The sequence below is a fragment of the Taurulus bubalis genome (assembly GCF_910589615.1).
Source record: "Taurulus bubalis genome assembly, chromosome: 8".
Lineage (NCBI taxonomy): Eukaryota > Metazoa > Chordata > Actinopteri > Perciformes > Cottidae > Taurulus > Taurulus bubalis.
In genome coordinates this window covers 25,225,670-25,249,130 of record NC_136596.1, presented here as the reverse complement: position 1 = coordinate 25,249,130, position 23,461 = coordinate 25,225,670, and the positions used below count along the sequence as shown (strand labels likewise).

At 42.1% G+C, this 23,461-nt stretch overlaps 1 protein-coding gene across 1 annotated transcript in view; it reads left to right on the top strand.

Annotated features, from left to right (window-relative positions):
* The window catches only part of fras1 (Fraser extracellular matrix complex subunit 1), a gene marked incomplete at its 5' end in the record, with an annotated part of 223,559 nt that overhangs the window by 92,014 nt on the left and 108,084 nt on the right, over nucleotides 1-23,461 (top strand). The window contains 7 exons of the mRNA XM_079222966.1: nucleotides 448-591; nucleotides 1,401-1,547; nucleotides 12,730-12,873; nucleotides 15,006-15,146; nucleotides 15,242-15,382; nucleotides 15,463-15,630; nucleotides 23,150-23,290. Coding sequence (XP_079079092.1) covers nucleotides 448-591; nucleotides 1,401-1,547; nucleotides 12,730-12,873; nucleotides 15,006-15,146; nucleotides 15,242-15,382; nucleotides 15,463-15,630; nucleotides 23,150-23,290 — 1,026 coding nt within the window. The remainder of the gene's footprint in view (nucleotides 1-447; nucleotides 592-1,400; nucleotides 1,548-12,729; nucleotides 12,874-15,005; nucleotides 15,147-15,241; nucleotides 15,383-15,462; nucleotides 15,631-23,149; nucleotides 23,291-23,461) is intronic.

Below are 23,461 nucleotides of genomic sequence, written 5' to 3'. Positions count from 1 at the left end.
AATGTACCGGATTGATCTGTGTCAAAAAATTATAATAATTGACTGTGTGTGTGTGTGTGCGTGTGCGTGTGTATGTGTGTGTGTGTGTGGTTTTGCAAAGTTAAATCTGTTTGCCTCCGCTAACTGAGTTTCCGAGCAGAGCCAAATCTGATAGATGGAATTAGCATTAAATTAAACGTCAGAGTGTGTGTCGTTGAGTGAGTCTTCAAGTCTTCAAGGGCCACCAGCAGTGTCCGGGTGTAGAGAAGGAAATCAGCATGAAATTGAATGTGTGCGTGTCATGCATGTATATCATTTATTTGTCTCCATACAGTATCCATATTCTGTCTGTATATATACTGTATATATATATATAGTTTTACTGTTGACGCAAACTTATTGTATTCAATTCTTTCAACTGTCTAATTGAAATGTGTGTATGTGTGTGTGTGTGTTTTTCCTTTCCAGTCCAGTGCCATGCAGACTGCCTGTCATGCACGGGGTCTCCCGACCAGTGTGAGAGCTGCAGGGACCCGAAGGCCCTCCTCCATCTCGGCCGCTGTCTATCCGTCTGTCCCGCCGGTTACTATGCCGACGGACAAGCGTGTACAGGTAGGACCGTCAATTAATTAAATGTGTGAACGTCCAAACGCTGCTTCAAACTGTCCCTTATACACTTTGTCTGAGTCAAATAAGAACACACACACACACACACAAACACACACACACACACACACACACACACACACACACAGACACAAACACACACACACACACACACACACAGACACAGACTATTTGGATAAAACAATGCGTTCCTTATTCCTCTGTGTAGGATAGTTCATCTTATCTTACTTTTCTTTAAACCAAAATTATTCTGCACAGCTTTCTTTGTTGTGTTTTAAATATATGTTTTTTTTAATGTTAGCACATTAGTCTGAGATCTTTTTCATAAATATTACAGGTTTCTCTGTTTTGGGCGGTGACATGATTCAATCAATAAAAACTTCCTCTGGTTGTATAAAAGTCGATGAGAAAATTACTCCACTTCTCTCTTAATTTATTCTCTCAATAAACATCGTAAACACAGTTGCAGAGAAGATGAATCTTCATTGTTCTAGGAGAGAAGTTTGCATCGAGAATACTTATTGTTTTCCTTTTAACGTGTGCAACATTCTGGTTAAGAAAACACTCCCTCGGTTTCCTCCAGTTTCCCGAAACAGTCTCAGAACATCCCATCCGGGCAACCCGAGACTTCAAATGCTCCTTTACTCGGCTCACCTTTGATGAACTGCACTTCCAGGTTCTCCCTCACGCCTCCTCCTCCTCTACTGACTGAGCTGTGACAGACAGTTCCTGGAACCATGAAAGCGGCTCAGATAGAAAGAAGAAAATTCATTTCTCTCCTCCTCCCTCCGCAGCCTGCCAGTCATCCTGTGCCTCCTGCTCCAGCCGGTGGGACTGCCTGTCCTGCGGCCCCCGGCTGCCCCTGCTGAGCGCTGATAGCGGCGAGTGCCTGGCCTCCTGTGCTCCTGCTTCCTATCGGCACGACGACGCGCGCTGTCGCAGTGAGTATCGCAGCCCGTCAGGTGGCTCGCTGTGCCCGTCTGGAGGTGGGGTTTTTTGTGCAAAGTAACCGGAGCGGTGATGAAAACCCAGCAGAACCTTCAGTGAGGAAGTCTTGGTAGTTAAGATTCTGGATGCTTCTTTATGAAGATGAATGAGATGGAGTGCATTATTAGATTAGACAGTTTGGAGACTAATACATATAGATATGATCTCTACAGGCACTTTCACTTGCAATCACATGTTTGATAATATCATTAACAGTCACAGATTGCAGATAATACTATTCGTCACTTTTCATATATTTATAAAATGTTTTAGATGACTTATTTCCAACTACATTGATTCATGTCATATTTTGTAGAAGAAAAAAAATTAAGAAAATTGACAGCCTTCTAAATAATCTATATTATTTTAATATTTAAATCTGTATATGACCAAACTTGCTGGTGTGCATGAAGCCGGATGATAGTTTTATTTCGCCTCCTCTCATCTTTCTAATCTACACCCCTTTCTCTGTGTCGTTCTGTGCTTCCTGTCTCTGTGCATTATAGTTTGCTCTACTTCTGTGAAATAATCCCATACTTTTGCCCCAAAAAAAGTACACAAACCAATCTCTCCGCAGCGGGGCAGGAAGTGCATCCACAGTTCATCAGTCGGTGCGTCACGGTGTTTTGGGCTTCAGATAAACTTTGTGCGACTTGTTTTTCTGCTGGATCGGTTCAGGATAGCTTTGAGTGATGTTCTAACTGAATATGTTATTCTCTCTCTCTCTCGCTCTCTCGCTCTCTCTCTTTCTCTCTCTCTCTCACTCTCTCTCTTACTCTGGGGGTGCGAGTATTTGTGCGTCACTAGATGTGACGCTTCCCCAGGAAGTCCTTTTTGTGTAGTGCTTGCTGAATTGCTCAATCTCACTCAGAATTGTGTGGAAAAGTTAAGTTTGGTTGTTTTTTAAAGCCGATAAAGAGAGTGCTTCAGATTTGTTTGAAGAATAAGTCTATATATTTTTTACATTTCTACCAATATAAAAAAAAGATATTTATACACAACATTTTTGTCTTCATTTTTGAGTTGTTTAAAACAGAAAGTAAAATATTTAAAGGCAGGGTGCTCCCATAGACTGTATATGGTGACCCATTGATTTTAAAGCCACGAGTTCAGAATTGTGGCTGACACCATCTTGAAGTGACTGCGGAGGATTGACACAGAGACGCCGTATATGGCTCTGGTAGAGACCTATCAATCACAAGGTAGCCCCGCCCTAAAGTATGATGTAGTCATCGTGACGTCAACCGTTGGTTTGTGGACAGACATTTTGAAGCCTCTAGTTCGGAGCTTTCGCTGTCTCCATCTGTCTCCATCAGAAAAGACCATATTTGTAACATGGAGAAGTGACGTAGAGACGCCATATACGTCTTTGGTAGCGTCCTGTCAATCACCTTGTAGCCCCGCCCTAAAGCATCCCCTGTGTTATGGTCTGTTTGGCTCTAAATGGACCATCATTTTTATAAATAAACATCATGCTGTGTTAAGGAAGGCTTGAAGAGATTGAGACCATCAACTCATGTTTACGATGTTTACTGAGGGAATAAATAAAGCTGTGGAGGATCATAAAATGTACAGAGTCTGTGAAATAAAAAATATTAAATATTAAAAGCCATTTAGTGCCGTGAAAAGAGGAAAACTTAAAATGTTTTTTTTCACAGATATACAGTATATCACAGTAGTCAAGACAACTAGAAACAAAAGCATGAACAAGCTTTCCTGCATCAGCGGAGGACTTAGCTTCACTTTATTGCACAAATGATTAAAGGCACACAACCAAACATTATGAAAACCAATTAGCACTTGAACATTGATTTGGAATAGTAAATTAAAGAGACTTGTAAATCCCAGAGACTTAATTGGTCTCCAGGTTTTCTGTTGTTATTTCACTCAGCTGAAGCCGAGTTTTGATGTCATTAAGCTGCCGCCTGTCAATCACTCACACAGCCACAGAACAAGAACAGAAAGGGTCTCTGCCAGGAAATGATTAAAAAAGTAACAAAAACAAAAGGCTTTGTTGTCAAATCCAGCTCTTATCTGTTTCGGGAGCCATGGAGCCTCGACTTTTGCATTTTTTTTGTATATTGACACAGGAGCAAAACATTGGCCCATCACCACGCAGAGACCTGGGTTCTGCTTTCAGCAGCTAAAACACATGGCACACTATGGAACCTCTGTGATCCCCAATTTATTTCCGAAAAAAATATACAAAAATATGATTATTGATACTAATATTACTGTTTTGATTATTTACTATTTATTTAATTTAATTATGTTTTTTTAAATGTCAAGGAATATTCTGATGTGTTGAAAATAGTAATAAAAAGTAAAAATAAATGCGATTAAACTCTTAAAACAGTTTAGGAAGCTGTTGAGTCTACTCCCACCGCTCGGTCAGTCGCCTGCACGAAGCGAGTTCCCTGCCAACCACGGCTTCCTCATAAAACTCTGTACTCTCTGATGAAAAGAGCGACATCGTATGTAAGAAAAGACAAATGGATACAAATAAAATGTATGACATCATACATAAAAATTATGAAATGATTAGTAGAAATCTAAACCAGTCACAGACACAATAGTGATGGTTTGGCTCCCAACACATATTGGCTGTGTTTTAGTTCGTCTAGTCTACAGACGAACAAAACCTCTTCTTCATTTGGGCTCAAATAATTCCAGAAGTCGTGTTTCTTAAGGCGTGGGGTGAAAACAGTGGCCTCCTGGGTGAGAGACGGGTTTTTCTTTGACCCGTCCGCCCCCTACGAGCGCTGTAGGAGAACAGCCGGTCCACTTAGATGCTCTACATCCGGCTGACATGGAAAAAGGAGTCTTCCGTACGAGTGAATCGTGAATTGGCATGTTTTGAACGGGGTGAAATTAAAACATTTCTAGTTGCGTGAGGTATTAACGACCAAACCACAGAAGAAGCTCGTTACGGCATCGACAAAGACTCATGCATTCCTGTTTTATGACCTACCAGTCTCGGTAGTCTTACTCCATCCCAATGCACACACTGCTAATGCGTCTACACAGACTGTTCCTCCAACAGCTCTACCTCACAGGTCTCCCAGCGCTCTGCAGCCTGGGCCAGTAAATAAAACCCGTGGCCCCAGTGAGCCAAACCCATGTGGGCATGCTAATGCACTCTGAGCAGCGAGTGGTGGAGACCTGCTGTAACTCCCCAGGGATGATGGGGAGGAATAGAAGTATAAATGTATAGAGAGAGCGAGAGAGTAACCACAATGTGATTACAGTCCGGTCGTGCAGCTCAATTTCACACCTTAATGAATATTGTCAGGAGGACTGACTGCTCCTTGGGCGGCCTTAAATAGGACGGAGCAGCAGCCGCTGTGGAGCACCGGCTTTGTTTTTTATATATCTCGCCTCCACCCATCGAGCCGTCTGCACTGTGCACACACTGCTCGCCGTGCACAAGCCCACTTCATGCATTTATGCTGCCACATATGCCGGCGGCACCCGTTGCAGAACTCCCCTCTCATGCATTAATCCAACACCTCCCCCTTTAACAACATATTTTATTCTCAAACGTCGCACAAGAGAAGCAAATTACAGCCGGCGTCGTTGCTCCGGGTTTGTTAATGGGGGGGCGACTGAAGGAATGTGGTCGAGGAAACAAGAGCAGCTATTCGTGAGCGAGGTGTTTGTAAGGTGCTGCAGACGACTACGGAGGATTGTGTTGCTCTTGGCAGAGGACCAGGACCACCCAGAGCCTCATGCATCCCCGGAGGCCAACAGGCCTTTCTTTTCTTGTTTGTTTTTGTATATGCCTCTGGCTCCTGACTGAAGGCGTTCCTGCCTCTGCTCGTGCGTGTATTCAAAGTTAATAATTACAGGAGATCGTCTTCTCTTCTGCCTTTCTTCTTTTTTTGTTGTTGCACAAACTGTGCAGCTCCTGACTGGATGTTTTCAGACGGTCAAAGTAAAAGATGAAGAAACTATTGGGCGGTTTTTTTTTAGGTATGAAATGGTGAAAACATCCCGTTGTTATGAGCATACCGGTGGTGGACAGTATTTAGAGTCCCGGGAGGTTTGAAATATATATATATTGTTCAGGCGCTGAGTCTTAACAACTTTAACTGTGATTTCTGTCTCCCGAGGGATATACATCCATATATATATATATATATATATATATATATATATATATATATATATATACCTACTAACTCCTCTCTTTACTGACTTGGTTAGTAGCATGTATGCTAACCCGTATTATTAGTATTGTTGAGGTTTTCATGCTGCCAAATATTTTTATTTCATCCATAAAGTCTTTAGATGGGTTCTAAATGCTAACCGCTAACCCTAACCCACAATGAAAAATAAGTCAACCTTCTTTTGAGGACTCAAAGCGCTGCGGTTGGCTTCGATGCGCATCGGCGATGACCAAGCTGTTTTATCGTGACCTCTCACAAGAAGAAGAGCACGCTTTTTATTTTTATTAAGGGAGACGGTTTCCATTGACACCTTTTGGGCGTTGATCGCTGACTTTTGTTGTTTGTGTGACAGATACAATCAATACCAACTCAATTGTGTCACTCACTTTGCTGTCGCTACCAGGTATCAGAGAAAATAAAAAATAAAATACCTGATTCCACTTCGTTCCTATAATGGAGATTTTTACAAGAAATTTTTTTTTTTTATCTCCTCGCAAAGCTCCATCCTCAGTGTTCAGTTTAATTGCCGAATCTCTCATCCCATCTCGTTTTATCACTCAAAGTTTGGAGGACTCCCTCCACGCCCGTCCCCCGCACCCGCCCCCCGCACTCGCCCCCTCCTCCCCTCCCCCCGCCCCCTCTCCCCAGAAGGACAGAGAGTGGAGATTATCCGCTGCACCGTGTGACTGTGCATTCATCTCCACCTCGACTGGTTTATGCAGAGCAGGCTTTAGAGGAGGCTTCTGGCAACCGGCCTGCTGGGATTACACTCGCTGATAACTCTGTGCTTTGGGCTGCACAGAAAAATAAATTGCTTCCATGCAAAAGGGGGCACGGTAAAGGACGTGTAATCCCCTTGTTGGACATAACCATTTTTGGAGTGTGTGTGTGTGTGTGTGTGTGTGTGTGTGTGTGTGTGTGTGTGTGTGATCCACTCAAATAAATGTACAGAACGCTTGGTGATGCATGTTGTGTCTTTTTTTTTTTGCTTCGTCTGCAATACAAAAAGTTTTAGTGTCCAGCACAAAGGGTCAGGAACTTTGTTTGGGAATGTTTGAATTCTTGCTGCGTGCAGTTCAATAAAGAATGGATGCACGATAGATAATCATTGTAATTCAGCGGGACATTGTGTGTGAGACCTTGCGACGAGGACGTCTCACTGGGTAAATTCTAAAGAACCGATAACTCCGGGTTTTTACTCATATGGAACCGGTTCGTGTTTAGGCCTGGGTTTCGAGGAGCTTCTCTAATCACGGACCCTCTCAGGATCTTCTGCACACTTTGAAGGTCAACTAGAAAGAGAGACATTAAAATTGAACAGACGAAAAAAGAAAAAAGGAAAAAGGAAAAAAAAGCTTGAGAGAAACAGAGACACAAACAGAGAAAGTGAGATGACAAGAAATCCAATGCGAGACTCTAGAAAGGCCAGTGGGCTGAGGCAAGGAGAAGCCTGGGACAGCAAAAAGAGACCGTCGTGGGAAGAAAGAGGGAGAGAGGATAGAGAGAGGGTAGACAGGGAAATGATGACAGTGAAAGGAGCTGAGCAGTACGAAAATTGAAAAGTCGGCCAGGAAACTATTTCACCTGTCATTCCACCTGTCACAGTGGAGAACAGGTTCAAACTTTAACTCTTTCCACACATAAGTTTACTCTGCAGTGAGCTTTTGGATGTCTTGTGAGTTTCTCGTTCATTTTAAGAGATTTCACGAATCATGTCTACTTTACTGCCTAGTTTACATGCATGTCCGAGCAGTTTGAACATTAACTTGCAGAGACTTGAAACCTGCCTGTAACCAGTTGCTGTACTTGCCTTTCTTATTTTGAGGCTAGAGTTCGGCTTAGGTGTGTTTGAAAGGACCACAGACTGTATTTATGGAAAGAAGAGCAATAATCAACACTGAAGGCTTCTCTACATGGAAAACATGTTTTCAATCTTCTCCTGACTGGCTTCTGCAAGAGTTTGATTGAGTTTGATTGACAGTTTGATTGAAAGTGTTCACCCTTTCCCAAAACAGTTTTCAATGATGGCAACTGTCATTTAAGGTGACACGGTGGGAGAGTTTTGTGGTATAATAACAGTGCCACATTGCATTACATTTTATCCAAAGCGACTTACAATAAGTGCAATTCCACCATGAGTACAAACTCAGAACAACAAGAATCAAGAAAGTACAATTTCAATAAAGTTAAACTACAAAGTGCCATTAGTAAGTGCCATCTAAGTGCTACTAAAGTGCTACTACGGCGCTACCTTCCTTATTCAAGGTGTCGTCGAAAAAGATGTGTTTTTAGTTTGCGACGGAAAATATAGAGACTTTCTGCTGTTCTTTCTGCCACAAGAAAGAAAGTCCACTGGTGGTGGATGGACAAACACAGGACTTTCACCTTGGAGACAGCTGTTTCCCATCTTTGCTACATTGGCGCTACGTTGTTGCGCTACGTTGTTAACGCTACGTTGTTAACGCTACGTTGTTAACGCTACGTTGTTAACGCTACGTTGTTAACGCTACGTTGTTGCGCTACGTTGTTGCGCTACGTTGTTGCGCTACGTTGTTGCGCTACGTTGTTGCGCTATGTTGTTAACGCTACGTTGTTCACGCTACGTTGTTCACGCTACGTTGTTCACGCTACGTTGTTCACGCTACGTTGTTAACGTTACGTTGTTGCGCTACGTTGTTGCGCTACGTTGTTGCGCTACGTTGTTGCGCTACGTTGTTGCGCTACGTTGTTGCGCTACGTTGTTGCGCTACGTTGTTGCGCTACGTTGTTGCTTCAGTTGCAGAGGGTGAAAAGTGGGTGAAGGTTTTGAGTTCTTCCAGAAGATGCAGACATGTGAGAGGGATGTGTGCAGTGGTTTTCAGCAGCTGAATTTCTAGTTTTCAGAGTTGGAGTTCACACGTTGCACTTGATGTACCAAGAAGGAAAATATTTTTACAACTTGCTTTGATAGATAATTTATTGATAAGGCCCTGAAAGTGGATTTTCACATCATGTGAAATCATGCTGACACAACATGCTGAAACGCAAAGCTGTCTGTAAATCAATCTAAAAAGTGATTGTAGACTTTGAGAATGAACTCTCAGTATTATAAAGTGTGCATGATTTGACTACAAATTTGAAAGATTTGAATCCCATGCTGTTAGAAAAAAGCGATTTATCCACCCACAGTAACAACGGCGATAAACTCTGGCTGCTGGAAAAGGGAAGTTGAGAGAGAATGAGAGGCCAACAAAGGAAAGGGACAGCTTGAGTCATTGAAAATGTTCAGCGTGAAAATAACACATTTTTAGTTTAGTTTGCACACATTGTAAATAATGTCACACAAAAGAGACAATAATGAACGCTGTATGAGGCACACACAAGGCACCACGTGCAGCACACACTTATGGTTGCGATGCATTTTATCATACAAATCTCAATTTTTCCAGACGGTCTTTCAGTCCCCCCAAAGTGTGGCCCTTTACTGGAGCTGTGGACACAGCAGGGATGGAAATGAAGACAGACTACATGGAGAAAAAGAAAATACGAAAGAGAAAAAGGAAAAGAAACACATCTGTGTGGATGAGATAAACAAAACTTCAATTATACTGTCTCACTAAGAAGGTGAGAGAGCACAGATCTCCTTGGCTGCACAATTCTCTTAATTTATTCATTCATACATTTTTAACGCATATCTTACATTAAAATACACAAAGTCTTAAAACAATATAGAGGCCTGAGTTTCCTGTGGGAATCAAAACAAGCACTGTGTTGTCGCTCCTGCATATTTGGTACAGTTGGTGCATTTGGTACATTTAGTGCATTTGGTGCATTTGCTACATTTGGTACATGTTGCATATTTGGTACATTTGCTACATTTGCACATTCCAAATATGTTATGTCCCAAATTTGCTGAAGATTGGATCAGATTTCAGGGACAAGAAAATATCTGTTCAAGATGTTCTGTGAAAATGTCTCAAGGTTGTTTTTTTCTTCTCTAAATGGCCATGGGGTTGTAAATGTCCCAATAAAAATCAAATTGTTCTTCTTTGTCATCGGGTCTCGATTTAATAGCAAATTGTATTGAATCTTTTCGAACACTAGTTCCAAAGTTTACCTGCTAAATCAAAAGATAAAGTGTGAGACGAACACCAACAGAGACTCAGGTGAGTTACACAGCAGAAAGTCAGTGACACCAAACGCTCAGGATGCAAAGCAGCAAGGGGAAATAAAACTGAAATTAAAAATGCGGCAAGGAAAGATTACAAAAACCCTGTTGGAGGTAAAGCGTTTATGGTCGTGGGAGAAATGCGTTTTTGTGTGATTGATGGAACAGAAGCAGTGTGCTGTTTTCCCCGGTTGGTAATGTGTGCTTCGTAGATGATAAAGAGGCGCATGCGGAGCAGGAGAGAGGAGATACGGGCGTCGTCACCTGAGGAAAGTCTATCTGGGAGAGCAGCGGGGAATCGGGAGATTTACGTCACGCTACTTTCCAACAACTTTTGGCGATAACATTTTTGGTTAACTTCCGGCATCTTCTTTTAATTGAGTGAGATTTTCATCAGCATTTCTTGAATGTTGCTGATTAAATTAATTACACTCTCCTCGGGTAAATATCCGCTCGTTTATAAACCGACTGAAACAACTTTCTAATGAATTTCCGTCACTTCTCTTCCTCAACCCTTTTTTTTAACCTTTGACTTTTTTTGTCTCCATCGTCTCACTTCTTATATTTGACCTCATTCCTTTTTGCTATTTCCAGCTTCCTTCTTCTTACTACACTGACACAATGATGTATGAGGTGGAGATTGAGGAGCTTGTATCTTACATTCAAAGCAGAATATTCTAAACTCTTAATCACTAAAAAACAACTCAGTTGTATGAATACAGCACATTTCAGTGCAAGTAAACTCAGCGGAAGGTCTGTGGAGGAACTGCCAGGGTTCAGGAACCCTTTGGAGTTCCTCAAGGAACCTTTACGGGCTTTCCTGAGTTTGCGTTTTGAAGAAGTTCACAGCTGTTTGAGATGTCATGCTCACCGGGTGTTCTGAGAAATTTAAGCGCGAACATCATTTATAAAAAGCTGTGATGTTACAATATACACTTAGTTGCCGATCAAACGTCTGCCTTCTGTTCCCTGAACATCTCATGGACATTTACTGTAACATTAACAAAGAGGAAATGAAGTGGGTAGAAAGGGGTTTGAACTGTATGTAACCACTTCACATCTGATATTGATATATACAATCAGGTATCAGAAATCTAATGTACATCTTATAAAAATGATTGATTTATTTTCTAGCTTTTGGGCTTTTAAGTGCTCTAAAAAGGTAACATGGAATATTTTTGATCCACAACCAGAGGCAATATTCCGCAGGTTCCTCTAAGAATCCTCCCAGTGTCTTAACACCGAGGAGGCTTCAACGCAAGAATTTTGATTTAATTAAAAGGGCCAGAGAAACTTCTCCCGATTATTTGTTTTGTAGGTCGAGTTAGAAATGTTTTCGCACATGGCAGCAAATCAGGATTCCTACTCGTCACCTAGCTTCTTCTCACGTCGCTGTGGTACATCGGAAACAACCCCTGAAGGTCAGATGAGAAATAACTTTATTAATACCAAAGAAAAGAGTTTCAATAAAGATTACAACAGAAGAGTTGCAAAAAACAATAGAATAAGAAATATGAACAATATAATCACAATTATAAGTGTAAAATAAATAATACTGAAACATTTTCAAAATATAATACGATAGCAATAAGAGTAAGATAAATAATTAAAGTTTAAAAGTACACAAACATGTCTAATGAAAAATACATTTAAAAAAGTGTCTTTAAACAACCTTTTTAGGAAGGATGAATGGACTCACTTCCACAAACCGCTAACGTGTCAGGGCTCCTAAAGAAAAGAAAGAAACATCTGAGGGATCTGTGAACTCTATTTCGATTATAATGGGAACAACCAGAGACGTCTCGTATAGACATTCTAACGTACATGAGCGCTTTGTGAAGGTGATCCATAAGGATCCCCTTTATTATAATATTTTGTGGACGTCCTCTGAAAAGGTTCCATTAACGAGCATTTCATGTGAGGAACACAGCGGCAGCAGCTTGTGAATGTGTGAAGTAAACAGAGTGGGCCGTATCGGAGCCAGCGTTGTCACAGCGCTCCTGTGTTCAGCGCTCCTGTCCTTACAGTTATTTTTTTTTGTCTCTTTTCCTGTCACATCTGGCGTCAGACTGCAGGCCGCCGGGAAATCAGGTGTAGTCAGACCAGTTTGTGTTGAATTAGGTTTCTTTGTGGAGTGTGAGAGTGTGTGTGTGACTTATTAGAGCAAGTTGAATTCACTGGAATCATGTGTGTCTTGTTCCTGGTCTCTTTTATTCTGTCTTTGTCTCTGGTCACACACACACACACACACACACACACACACACACACACACACACACACACACACACACACACACACACACACACACACACACACACACACACACACAGCTCACCTCGCTTCAGCCCTCCGGCTCACGCGGTTGTCAGCGTCGTCTTTTTTCCCGCCGCTCGTTAAACACCCCCGGTATCGGTAGCCATGGAGACCGCCTTTAATTTAGTCTCTGCTCAATCTTGATCCTTAATGCGTGAAGTGCATTGAGGTTTTATGGTTTAGTGTTTATTTCCACCACGATGACCTCATGCCTCCTTCTGTTGCTGTCAACGTGACATTGATGTCGCATTGGAGGTTGTTTACATCATGGACAGTATAATTGTTTACATCATGGAGAGTATCATTATTTACATCATGGACAGTATAATTGTTTACATCATAGACAGTATAATTTTGTCTGATTATTTAAAAATGTTTGGAACTTTTTCAGTACTTTATTTCCATTTTTGTGTGTTTTCTCTCCACATGTCTATTGTACAAAAAACACAGAGCTAAATTCCCAAAACAAATTGTCACCAGCGTGTGTTTCCCGTTCCATCCACCAGGCTGTCACGAGTCCTGCTCAGATTGCCGCGGGCCGACCCGGCAGGAGTGCGTGGCGTGTTCGGACCCGGCCGCCTTGCTCAAAGGCGGGGAATGTGTCCCCGACTGCGCCGCCGGCTTCTACAGTCAAGGAGGCGTCTGCTACGGTAAAGTTGACCCATTCCCATACTGCATTGTGGGAAGAAAAAAAGAGAAGAGGAAAACAAGATCATCTATATTTTAAAGATACATATTGTTGAACCTTTTTCTGTGTTTCACAAAAAAAAAAGCACATGAACATTACATTCAGCCACACAGAGAGAACATCCTGTGTTTTTCCTGCAATGCATTGTGGGTGCACTAATTGGACAGTCTGATTCATGGGGCTTTCTTTAACAGAGACTCCTCAAATTGCAGAAAAGCTCTCAGGTATATCCGATATTACGTGTAATTTCTGAAATATTTCAATGCGACCGCCTTTTGTGTCGGCATGGTTAGCTTCAATCATCATCCTTAAAAGGGAAAAAAATAGTAGTTTTTAGAAAGTAGTAAGCTTTCTGGGGAATAGGTTGAAAAGAATAAAGAATGATTCATTTACCTTCCGCAGCGTGACAGAATGTGTGATGTTAGACCTTTAAGAGATAGAAAACACTGGAAGTTGAAATTAAACGAAGAGTCACACAATGTGCCCAACAGAAAACCCAATCAGAGACAAAACAGAGGTTTAGTGTTCACGGTCAACTGAGGGTGAAGGTTTGTTTGGGCTTGTTTCTGGAGTGTGGGGGTTGTTGTTGTTGTTGTTGTTGTTTTTTAGCCTCCCTGAGGAGCTTCTCGCCAGCGTCGACTCCACGTGGTGACCGAAACGATGAAGTCAGCAGTAGTCAGAGTTAGAAAACAAACAATAAAAAAATACAGGAGGCTAATTAGCTGTTCTCTCTTCCGCTAATGAGGATTCAGAGGCTCTTTTTGAATCAGGAGATCCTGTATGAATATGGATGGGTTCTATTTCGGAGTGGCGAGATGAAGGAGAAGCAAGACGAGGAACCTCCTTTGGGGCGACGAAGAGCTAGGCGGCACACGGCTGAGCTCTTTCTGTTGGTTGGGACCACCTGGAGGGGTCAATGAGGGAGACGCTTCAACTCCTCCGGCTTCATGTGGAGGAGTTGAAGCTCTCTCTTTTTAGAAAATGTCAAAAAACTTTCTGAAAGAAAAAGGTCACAACCATTAGAACTTGCCAGTTTTGTGCTTTAAGGTCTGGTTTAAAATGTCAACTCCCGGAGAGAGAGAGAGAGAGAGAGAGAGAGCTGAAGGGTTTTTAACATCTCAGTTTTCCTCCTTCAGGGCTTCCTGGGTTCAATTAGGTAGTTTTCCTTTCCTATGTCCCCTCCGGCGTGCCGTAGGAACACCTTTCACTGACATCAGCCTCCGTTTAGATGGAGCCAAAGATCTGTTTGAGCATGTGTCAAAGCGTCAAAGGGGTCACGTTGATGTGGGAGTATACACTCGCACACACACACACACACACACACACACACACACACACACACACACACACACACACACACACACAGACGCACACACAGACTCACAAACGCACAGCTCCCTAAATTGGTGATTCAGCAAAGTTAACTTTGTTTTCTGGACATGTTTTTTACCAGAGTTCAAACAACTAAACACACACTTTGCAACAATAAAACCAAAATGTTCTATTCATTTCCTTGTTGGTCCTCAATAAAACAAGGAAACGGGTTCTGGACCAGTTCTTGCACCTAACTTTGAACTGTTTGTGCATTTCAAACCAAAAATAAATAAATAAATTTGACTCGGTACGCAAAAAGTTTGAACAAAAAAAACAAAAGGAGGTTTTCTTTGACTTGAAGTGTAAAAAACATCAACAGGTGATAGGCTGGGTATTCATTATTATTATTAATAATATTTTTATAATAAATATTATTGTTATATTATTATTATTATAATAATATAATTATTATTGCTATTATTATATTATCATCATTACTATTATTGTTATTATTGTTATTATTATTATTAAATTAAATTGAAACCGAGACCAGTAGAGTACATTCGGTGTCATGTGGATGGAGGCGGGACAGTGTTTTGATCCTACTTGGTACGGCCTTAGTGGGCGTGTCTTATTCTACAGGTTGGATAAAGAGTACCGAGCTTCCATGGATCTTGAAACGGAACCGGTTCAAGAACCAGAGAAACTACAACTCTCAGACTCTGGTGAGGAGATGTTGCTCGAGCACAGAGCTAACATTCACACGCTTCACTTTCACAGCCTGTGATTCGTCCTGCGCCTCCTGTTTCCCTGACAACCCCGAGTGCATGAGCTGTCCGCCGGGGACCGCCTTGCATCATGGGAAGTGTGTTTCCGAGTGTCCGGCTCAACATTACCCGGACAGCCATGGCAGATGCAGAGGTAGGGACCTTTTTAAATCTGTAAATCATAAAGAAGAGAAAGCGTTCACCATCTTTAAACCCGACGGTTCGGATCCCTTTTCCTCTTCTCCTCAGGCTGCCATGGCTCCTGCGCCTCCTGCTGGGGCTCCTCGGTATCCCAGTGTAGCTCGTGTCCAGGTGGGCGCCTTCTCCACCAGGGCCAGTGTGTGGAGGCCTGTGGGGAGGGGCTCTACTCCCAGGATAACACCTGCCACAGTAAGCTTAAATCGTACGTATTTTAAGACCGTACACAAATAAACAAATACATGAACCTGTCACTTCCCCCCTGCTTCCAGATTGTCACCCGTCCTGCCGCTCCTGCGTGGGGCCGCTGGCCTCGGACTGTGTCCGCTGTCTGAAGCCCGAGGAGGCCCTCCTGCCACAGTCCGCCCACCTGCAGCACGGCGTCTGCACGGCCGCATGTCCTGCACGCAGCTTCCTGGATCACACGCACATGTGCAGAGGTGAGTGCAGAAGGTTTTCAATTTCCTCATTTATTCTGGAGGGGAGGAGCCTCTTGCTAACCAAGCTGTTTGCTAGCCAAGCTGTTAACAGTTAGCTAACCAAGCTCTTAGCTAACCAAGCTGTTAACTGGTTAGCGAGCCAATTTAGCGAGTCAATCATCGGTCCCTTTGGGCTTCAAAAACAGATCGGACAACACTGATGTCGTTTGTTTAATGAAAGCACACAGTGCTGACATCATTAGTGAAGGAATCAATCAGTCGACTGGCAGGAAATTAATGCACAACAATTGTATTAATTGTTTATCCATTTTAACATTTGTTCTTCTATTTTTCACCTTTTTTATCAACAATTTAAACTCTGGAAATTTGCAATAAGTGTTTGTCTTAAGTTTTGGACATTTTGTAGACCAAACAATTAGTTCCGACATAAATAAAAAAATCAATTGCGTAATCAGTGAGGAAAATAATCCGTAGTTCCAGCCAAGATGTTTTAGTGAATTTTTGGTTTGGTATTGGCTCTTTTTTTATTATTATTTATTTGGATTTCTGCTTTCATCATAAAGTGCACAGAATTGATCTGGAGGTCAGAATTTAGGAGAAAACATACAAAAGGGGAAAAGTATCTTTTATTGCTGACACGTGTAATTCGTAGTTTACTGTTGTTATATGTGTGAATACATATATTACTTAAAAAGAGATATTAAAGTGTTCTTAGTTATATGTTATTAATATTGTGCTAAAATACAACAATTAAAAAAAAAACTGTCTTTTATGCAACAAATTGAACCGATCGCAAAAATCATCAATTAACTGAAATTAACTCATTTTTTAATGCAGTTTTTCTACTGATACTCTCTTTTGACAAAATCCCCCAAAATCCTTGAGTGCAAAGTTGTGACCAATGTGTGTAGCGCTGTTTACAGTGATGATAAGATTTAAAAAAATAATATATTTATATATACTGTAACGGACTGAGGGAAATGTTGTGTTATAAATGTTATGTTCAGGATGTAAGTGAACGTCTCATGAGCTGGTAGCTGTGAAGCGTGTCTGTGATTGGAGAGCGAGGATGTTGTTGTGTGGTGTGGTGTTACGAGCCGTTCGGAGCAGAGTCTATGACCCGGAGCAGACGTGAAGCTGGTTGAGAGGCTTTCACGGGGTTTTGGCTGTTGTTTTGGCGTAGGCTACGGCCAACAGTAGCCTGTTCTATGTTCTCTTAATAAACACCTTATAAGCCATCTACGTCTCGTAGCTTTCCTGACCCAGGGTCGCTACAATACATATTGTGCAGCCCTAGTTAGTGTAATAGAAACATGCTGTATCTTCAAAACGTTCCCCTACAAAACTGAAGGTTTGAACAGACATTGGAAGGTTTTGGAGTACTGTGTGTGTGTGTGTGTGTGTGTGTGTGTGTGTGTGTGTGTGTGTGTGTGTGTGTGTGTGTGTGTGTGTGACACCTGATTAGGTTGTTTGTGAGTGTGAAATTGTGCGTGTAATGGGCTAATTTAAGGTTGGTTTTAGGTTTGAGGGGATAGTCTGTCAAGTGAGAATAATGATCACCTGCCTACCAATACACACACACACACACACACACACACACACACACACACACACACACACACACACACACACACACACACACACACACACACACACAAAGCACCTCCTTGCCAGAAAGCTGGAGGGTGTTTTTTTTTCATGAAGCAGGTTGACAACGAAGAGGAGAAGGGAGATAAAAAAGAGACTGATTAGTTTTCTTTCCCTCCCTCGTACCAACCGTGTGCTGTAAAATTCTATCCGTTTAGCCCGATCGCCGCTCCACCATTGACTCCTCTTCCCTTCTCCGTCCCGCCGTCGCCTCTTGGCAGAGAGAAGGGTATTTGTTCTACCGGCTGTCTCTCCGTCTCTTCTCTCCGTCTCTCCTCTTCTCCCCGTCTTGGAGCTGAAATGAGATAGCTAGCGCTCACACTGCCAAACAGAGGTTTTCAAGCCGAGGCTTATGTTCAGGTTGAATTTACTTTACAGACTTTGGAGGGCATCAGTGAGAGGGGTTTGAAGGCATGAGAGCATGTTGCTCTCGTTTCTCTTGTTTTTATGCACAGAATTTCAATCAGGAGAGACTTGTTTAGAGTTTCATAATAATGTATGACAATTGCATAACATTTAATAGCGCAAAGTCTTTGGAGATTAGACTTCATCCAGAATTGATTAATTTAAAGTCCACGTCCCCAATCAGATGATGGAATTAGAGACTGAGATTATGAATGAATAGGAGCATAGAGAGTGGACGATTTTCATTATACCGGTGGAAGGTGAAGCATTGGCTAAGAAGGAACCCAAGTGGCAAACCTCCAGTTATGCCGAGAGAAGCAAATATGAAAGTGTCTTAAACCCTGCATTCTCTCTACTAACCACAAGGGGGTGAGTCCTCTGGTTGCATAGAAGTCTACGCTTCATGTGTTAAAGCTGCATTCTCTCTACTAACCATCAGGGGGCGACTCCTCTGGTTGTATAAAAGTCTATGCTTCATGTGTTAGAGCTGCATTCTCTCTACTGACCATCAGGGGGCAACCCCTCTGGTTTAAAAAAACAGAGGGGTTCTGTATTATATCAATAAGCCCTTGTGGTTGAGGAGATAACCCAGTTTTAGTATGGGTGATTTTAGAACCTTTTTTAAAATTTGATTCTATGATCCAACCAATACGATGCAACCTGGGTTCAGACCATCTGACATCATTGTTTAACTTTTATGTTGCACCAGCACTTTAAAACTAGCTTTAAGTCTAGAAAGGTGCAATTTAAACATCTTTGGAAGGGTTTTTTACTAGAAGCCTAAATCAAATTTAATTCTGTTGCACCAACACTTAAAAAATATGAGCCAGTATTAACTTTAAATTTACACTTAAGGTGATTTAACTTTTTTAAATGTCTAACTTTTTGAGGAAGTTATCAAGTACTTGAAGAAAGATAAACAACATTTTTCAGTTTACTCCGCGGTTAATTGTGATGTTTTCTATTATTTTAATCTTCGGCCATATTGCATCCATTAAATCCAAACAGCCTGCAAATGCATTCATCTAATTAGAACTAATCTCAGATTAAACGAATCCTAGTTAGTGCAACTCAGGTTCAGACTCCTAGTTTCGTGTCGTGCTCCTTTATTATGATTAGTTATGACTAATGAATAAAAACACCTTTTATTTCTAACGAGCAGCATTTTCGGTGACGTGATATGAATTATGTCTTGCCAACACCTTAAAAAAAATCAGATATCTGATTCCGGCTCTCGCTTTGGAAACAAATCTTTGTGTTTGTTACCAAAGAAAATTGGATCGGAGCACCGAGTCACATTGTTCAGCAGCCATTGTGTTCGCCGGCGCCTTCTCTTTAACTCCCTAGCCTCCTAAACAAGGCTCGACACGGCGGGCCGGAGGTTCAGCGGGATAAGCGACGAGTTCTTTCATCCAGCCTCTATTCTTAGCAGCGAAGGTTTCCCTCAGTGGAGAGTCAGTGGGTTCAGGTGTTTGGACGGGAACAATGGAGGCTATTGTACTAGTGTGTGTGAGAGAGAGGACAGACACTTAGCAGCTACTGTCCTGAAGCGGGGGAGGACGGCATGTAAATATACACACACACACACACACACACACACACACACACACACACACACAGTGAGGTGCACATTGAGTGGGTCTGCGCTGACGAGCTGTCAGGTGTCTGAGAGCAGATTCCAGGCTAAACCCCCCATACCTCCTCTCCAGTCTGCAGCCCTGCGGTGCAGACAGAGATAGTCGTTGTGTAGGAGGTTCGATGCTGCTCCACAGACAGGTCGAGCCTATACAGGAAGTGTAAACATGCTTTGCTGGATGATATCATAGAATGTTGAGGGCCTCGAAAGCCTTTTAAGTCCACTGTTGTTGTTGCTGTTTGTTTGTTTGTTTGTTTGGGGGAGTCAGCAGTGACAACATACGGTGAATTCTTATGATATTTCTCAAAGACAAATCGTGCGGTTGAAGTGAAGGTTGTTCAGTCGGGTTTGATGATTCAGACCAGAAGCCTCAAAGCCTGATAACATTACTGCAGGAGTCACCGAAGTCAACCAAACCAACGCCTCAAACTTCTCTGAATTTACTTCTGTCTTAACTTTGGGCACAAACTTTATATAGTAACCAGAAGACCAAGGGAACAGTTCTCGCTAGCAACACGTCCAATACGACCACTTCAGTGCCCCTCACCAGCAGAGGGCTCCTCTGGAAGTCTATGCGTCATGTGTTAAAGCTGCATTATCTATACTGACCATCAGGGGGCGACTTCTCTGATTGTATAGAAGTCTATGAGAAAATGACTCTACTTCTCTCTTAATTTATTCCCTCACCTTCAATACAGCATGATGTTCATTTAGTAAATTATGCTCCTTTTAGAGTCAAACAGACCATAAAGCAGGGGATGCTTTAGGGCGGGGCTACATCTCTATGTCACTGCTCAGTCCAGATACAGTAAAAAGAAAGGTAAAGAAACAAATGGAAACTGGATGTCACAACCAGTTGACCGGAGAGGAAGTGTATTTAGCAGTGATTTATATTACAGGGTTACAACTTTTCTTCTTCAACAGCGGTCAGGTCACTCTGGAAACTGCACATTTATTCTTCATGTGTTCTGTCACGGAAGTGGCCGGACTTCCAGCACACCATAACACAGCAGGAAATCAATGTAACGACACTCCAGAGGAATGAGATACGGCCCTCCACTCACAGAAGATCTGGCGTAACGGTCCTCGTTTTGAGGAAGGCGTTTAAAATCAGCGTTCCCATCTTCCCAAAACTAAATCACAACCTCATCGACCGCACATCCGCTTCATATTATGACCCCATCAGCACAAAACCCAGTAATGAATCCGATTCTCCAAGCGTGTGCGCCCGATATTGTGCGACGAGAACGCAATGCACACGCGCACGTGAATTTTGGTATTACAGGAATCAATATGTGCTTCCTGCACCCCGCGGCAAATTAGATAACCAAGCTGCAATAAAGGAACGAGAGGCTGGCGGCCGTTCTTCTTCTCTCTTCTTATTTATGAAGTTTGACATGAAGCCTCGGAGCGTGTTTTCTTTTTCACTGACGATTTTAATGGGGTTGTGTTAAACTGCGTTGGCTGTTGACGTGTTCAACATATTATATATTATTTATCATCTCAGCAAGCCTTATAGGATGCCAGAGAGAAGAGGATTATGGGTACAGGTTGCAGGTGAAGGAGGTGGGCGATGATGTCAGATTCACGTCTTCAGCTTACACTGTTGTGACTCTGACACCGAGGTAAATAGGGTAAATGATTTCTGTATGGTTGACACACACACACACACACACACACACACACATAGGCGCTGCAGTGTTGGCTCAGGTAGAGCACCAGTCTGTTCCTGCCAGTGCTGTCATGCAGAGTGTACACAGGACCCGGATACGGCTGACAGCTCTGTGAAAGAACCCAGAGAGGAGTAATTATAAACACAGCCGTGCTTGAGTGCATTCTCTATACACTTAAGAGAAGTCATGCAGTGCATACACGCACGCACGCACGCACACACACACACGCACACACACACACGTGCACACACCTGCGGCTCCTGGCCAGTTGGTGACAGGCTCCTTTGTCTTTCATCCCCACCGGCAGGTCGGTTCGTGGGTCCTCAAGCGCCGCTCAGCTATTTGCCCAAAGCAGTGCAGCCAAAGCAGACATCAACAGCTGCAAACAAAGCCTGCTTCAGGGCAGCAGTGTGTGTGTGTGTGTGTGTGTGTGTGTGTGTGTGTGTGTGTGTGTGTGTGTGTGTGTGTGTGTGTGTGTGTGTGTGTGTGTGCATGCAAGGGGAAGGGTAAATACAAAAAACTAAAAACGACACAGCAAGCACAGGAATGTTGTGGCAGTGGCCAAACCCAGGTCAGATAAAGCTTCATTTAATGTGGTTTAAAGTGCAACACTTGATGGATTGAAGCTGAACAAGCGTCCAAGCTAAGCTCTCATGAACACTTAATAAAGTTCCGAAGAGGCTCAGTGTCTCCTTAATAACTAACATTATTGAGGTTAAATCTTGAGGTTTTTGGATCCCAAGTTTGATTTTCAAAATCGTGCAGAGTAGAAACAGGAACAAGGCGGAAAATCTGAATTATTGTGTGCAATGACAGATAAAATAACCTTGTGCTTTCCAAGAAAACTCAAAACATAAGCAATAGAATCATTATGACATGTCCATACACATCCATGTACACATATATACATATATGTATATACAGTATGTGCACATGGATGTCTATGGGTATACGTATATATGTGCATATGGATGCACATATATATATATATATATATATATATATATATATATATATATATATATATATATATATATATATATATATATATATATATATATATACGTATACCCATCCACATCCACATAAACAATGTTGGTTGTTGGGACCATTTTTAGATGAGTTTCAAAAGAGACAACAGCTGATCTGGGCTCAGCGGAAGGCCAACTCTACGATGTGAGGAGCCCAGTTATTCTCAAACTTTGTGGAAGTGTAATGTTTCATCATCTAAACTTAAAAGAAATAAAAGCTAAAGTGCCAACTGAGCAGCAGAGCACATTTCAGAAGTCTCCGCTGGCTCGTGGCCCTCTTGGATCTGGCTCTCTGAGCTGGCACTGACTCTGGCGTTCATGCGTGACTTCCGATTGGTGAAGCCGGCTGGAGTTTTTGCGTTACTGCTAACTGGCAGAGGTGCACTTAAAGCTCTCGAGACTCAGATCTCTCCCCGCCCCCCCGAAAAAGAAAAATCCAGCAGGACAGCTGCAGGGTAACAAGAATAGTGGCGAGAGTTGGCTGCGGTTCAGGCCCAGAATGTGTACTTTTACGAGCGGTCCGCCTTCCTTCTGCTTCTGATGCATTATCAATGTATGTATGTGCAATATAAACACTTATATTCCACCTCATATGTGCAGTAATGTGTATCCAACCACTCAATCTGATTGTATTTAATAGCTTTCTTTTATTCACGTTTTACTTATGTATTATATCTTTACTTTTTGATTATTTATTGTACTTTTTCCAATAAATATATATATATATATATATATATATATATATATATATATATATATATATATATATATATATATATATATATTCTTTTTTGTTCTACTGTTGAAAGTGCAACTATTCTGCTGTAATCTTGCAAATGTGGGACTAATAAAGGATTATTTTGATCTATATTATCTTATTATGCAGCTACAGTTGAGCTAAATTTGTAATATATATATATATATATATATATATATATATATATATATATATATATATATGTATAACATTTTCCAGGACATTCAGGAAAAGGACATTGCGGCTGTAAAGTGTTGTTGTTGTGACAGTAGAAAAGTAGAAAAGTAGTGAGGAGGCACAGTTGGGGAGTGAGCATCCTCTGTCTCTCTCTTTTCTTTGTGCTGAATATAAAATGTGTTATTTTTTTCAGAATGTCATCCCTCCTGCTGGCAGTGTACTGGGCCATCTGCAGACAACTGTACATCCTGTCTCTCCCCGTCCAGCCTGCACGAGGCCCGCTGTCTCCCCACCAGCCCACAAGGCTTCTTTATCCAGGACAACCTGTGCCAAGGTGACAGCACACACACACACACACACACACACACACACACACACACACACACACACACACACACACACACACACACACACACACACACACACACACCTCTCATTCAGCCCGTTGAAGACGTGAGGACCGGATAGAATGTCCTCTCTTTATAAACATGTCCTCCTTTTCAAG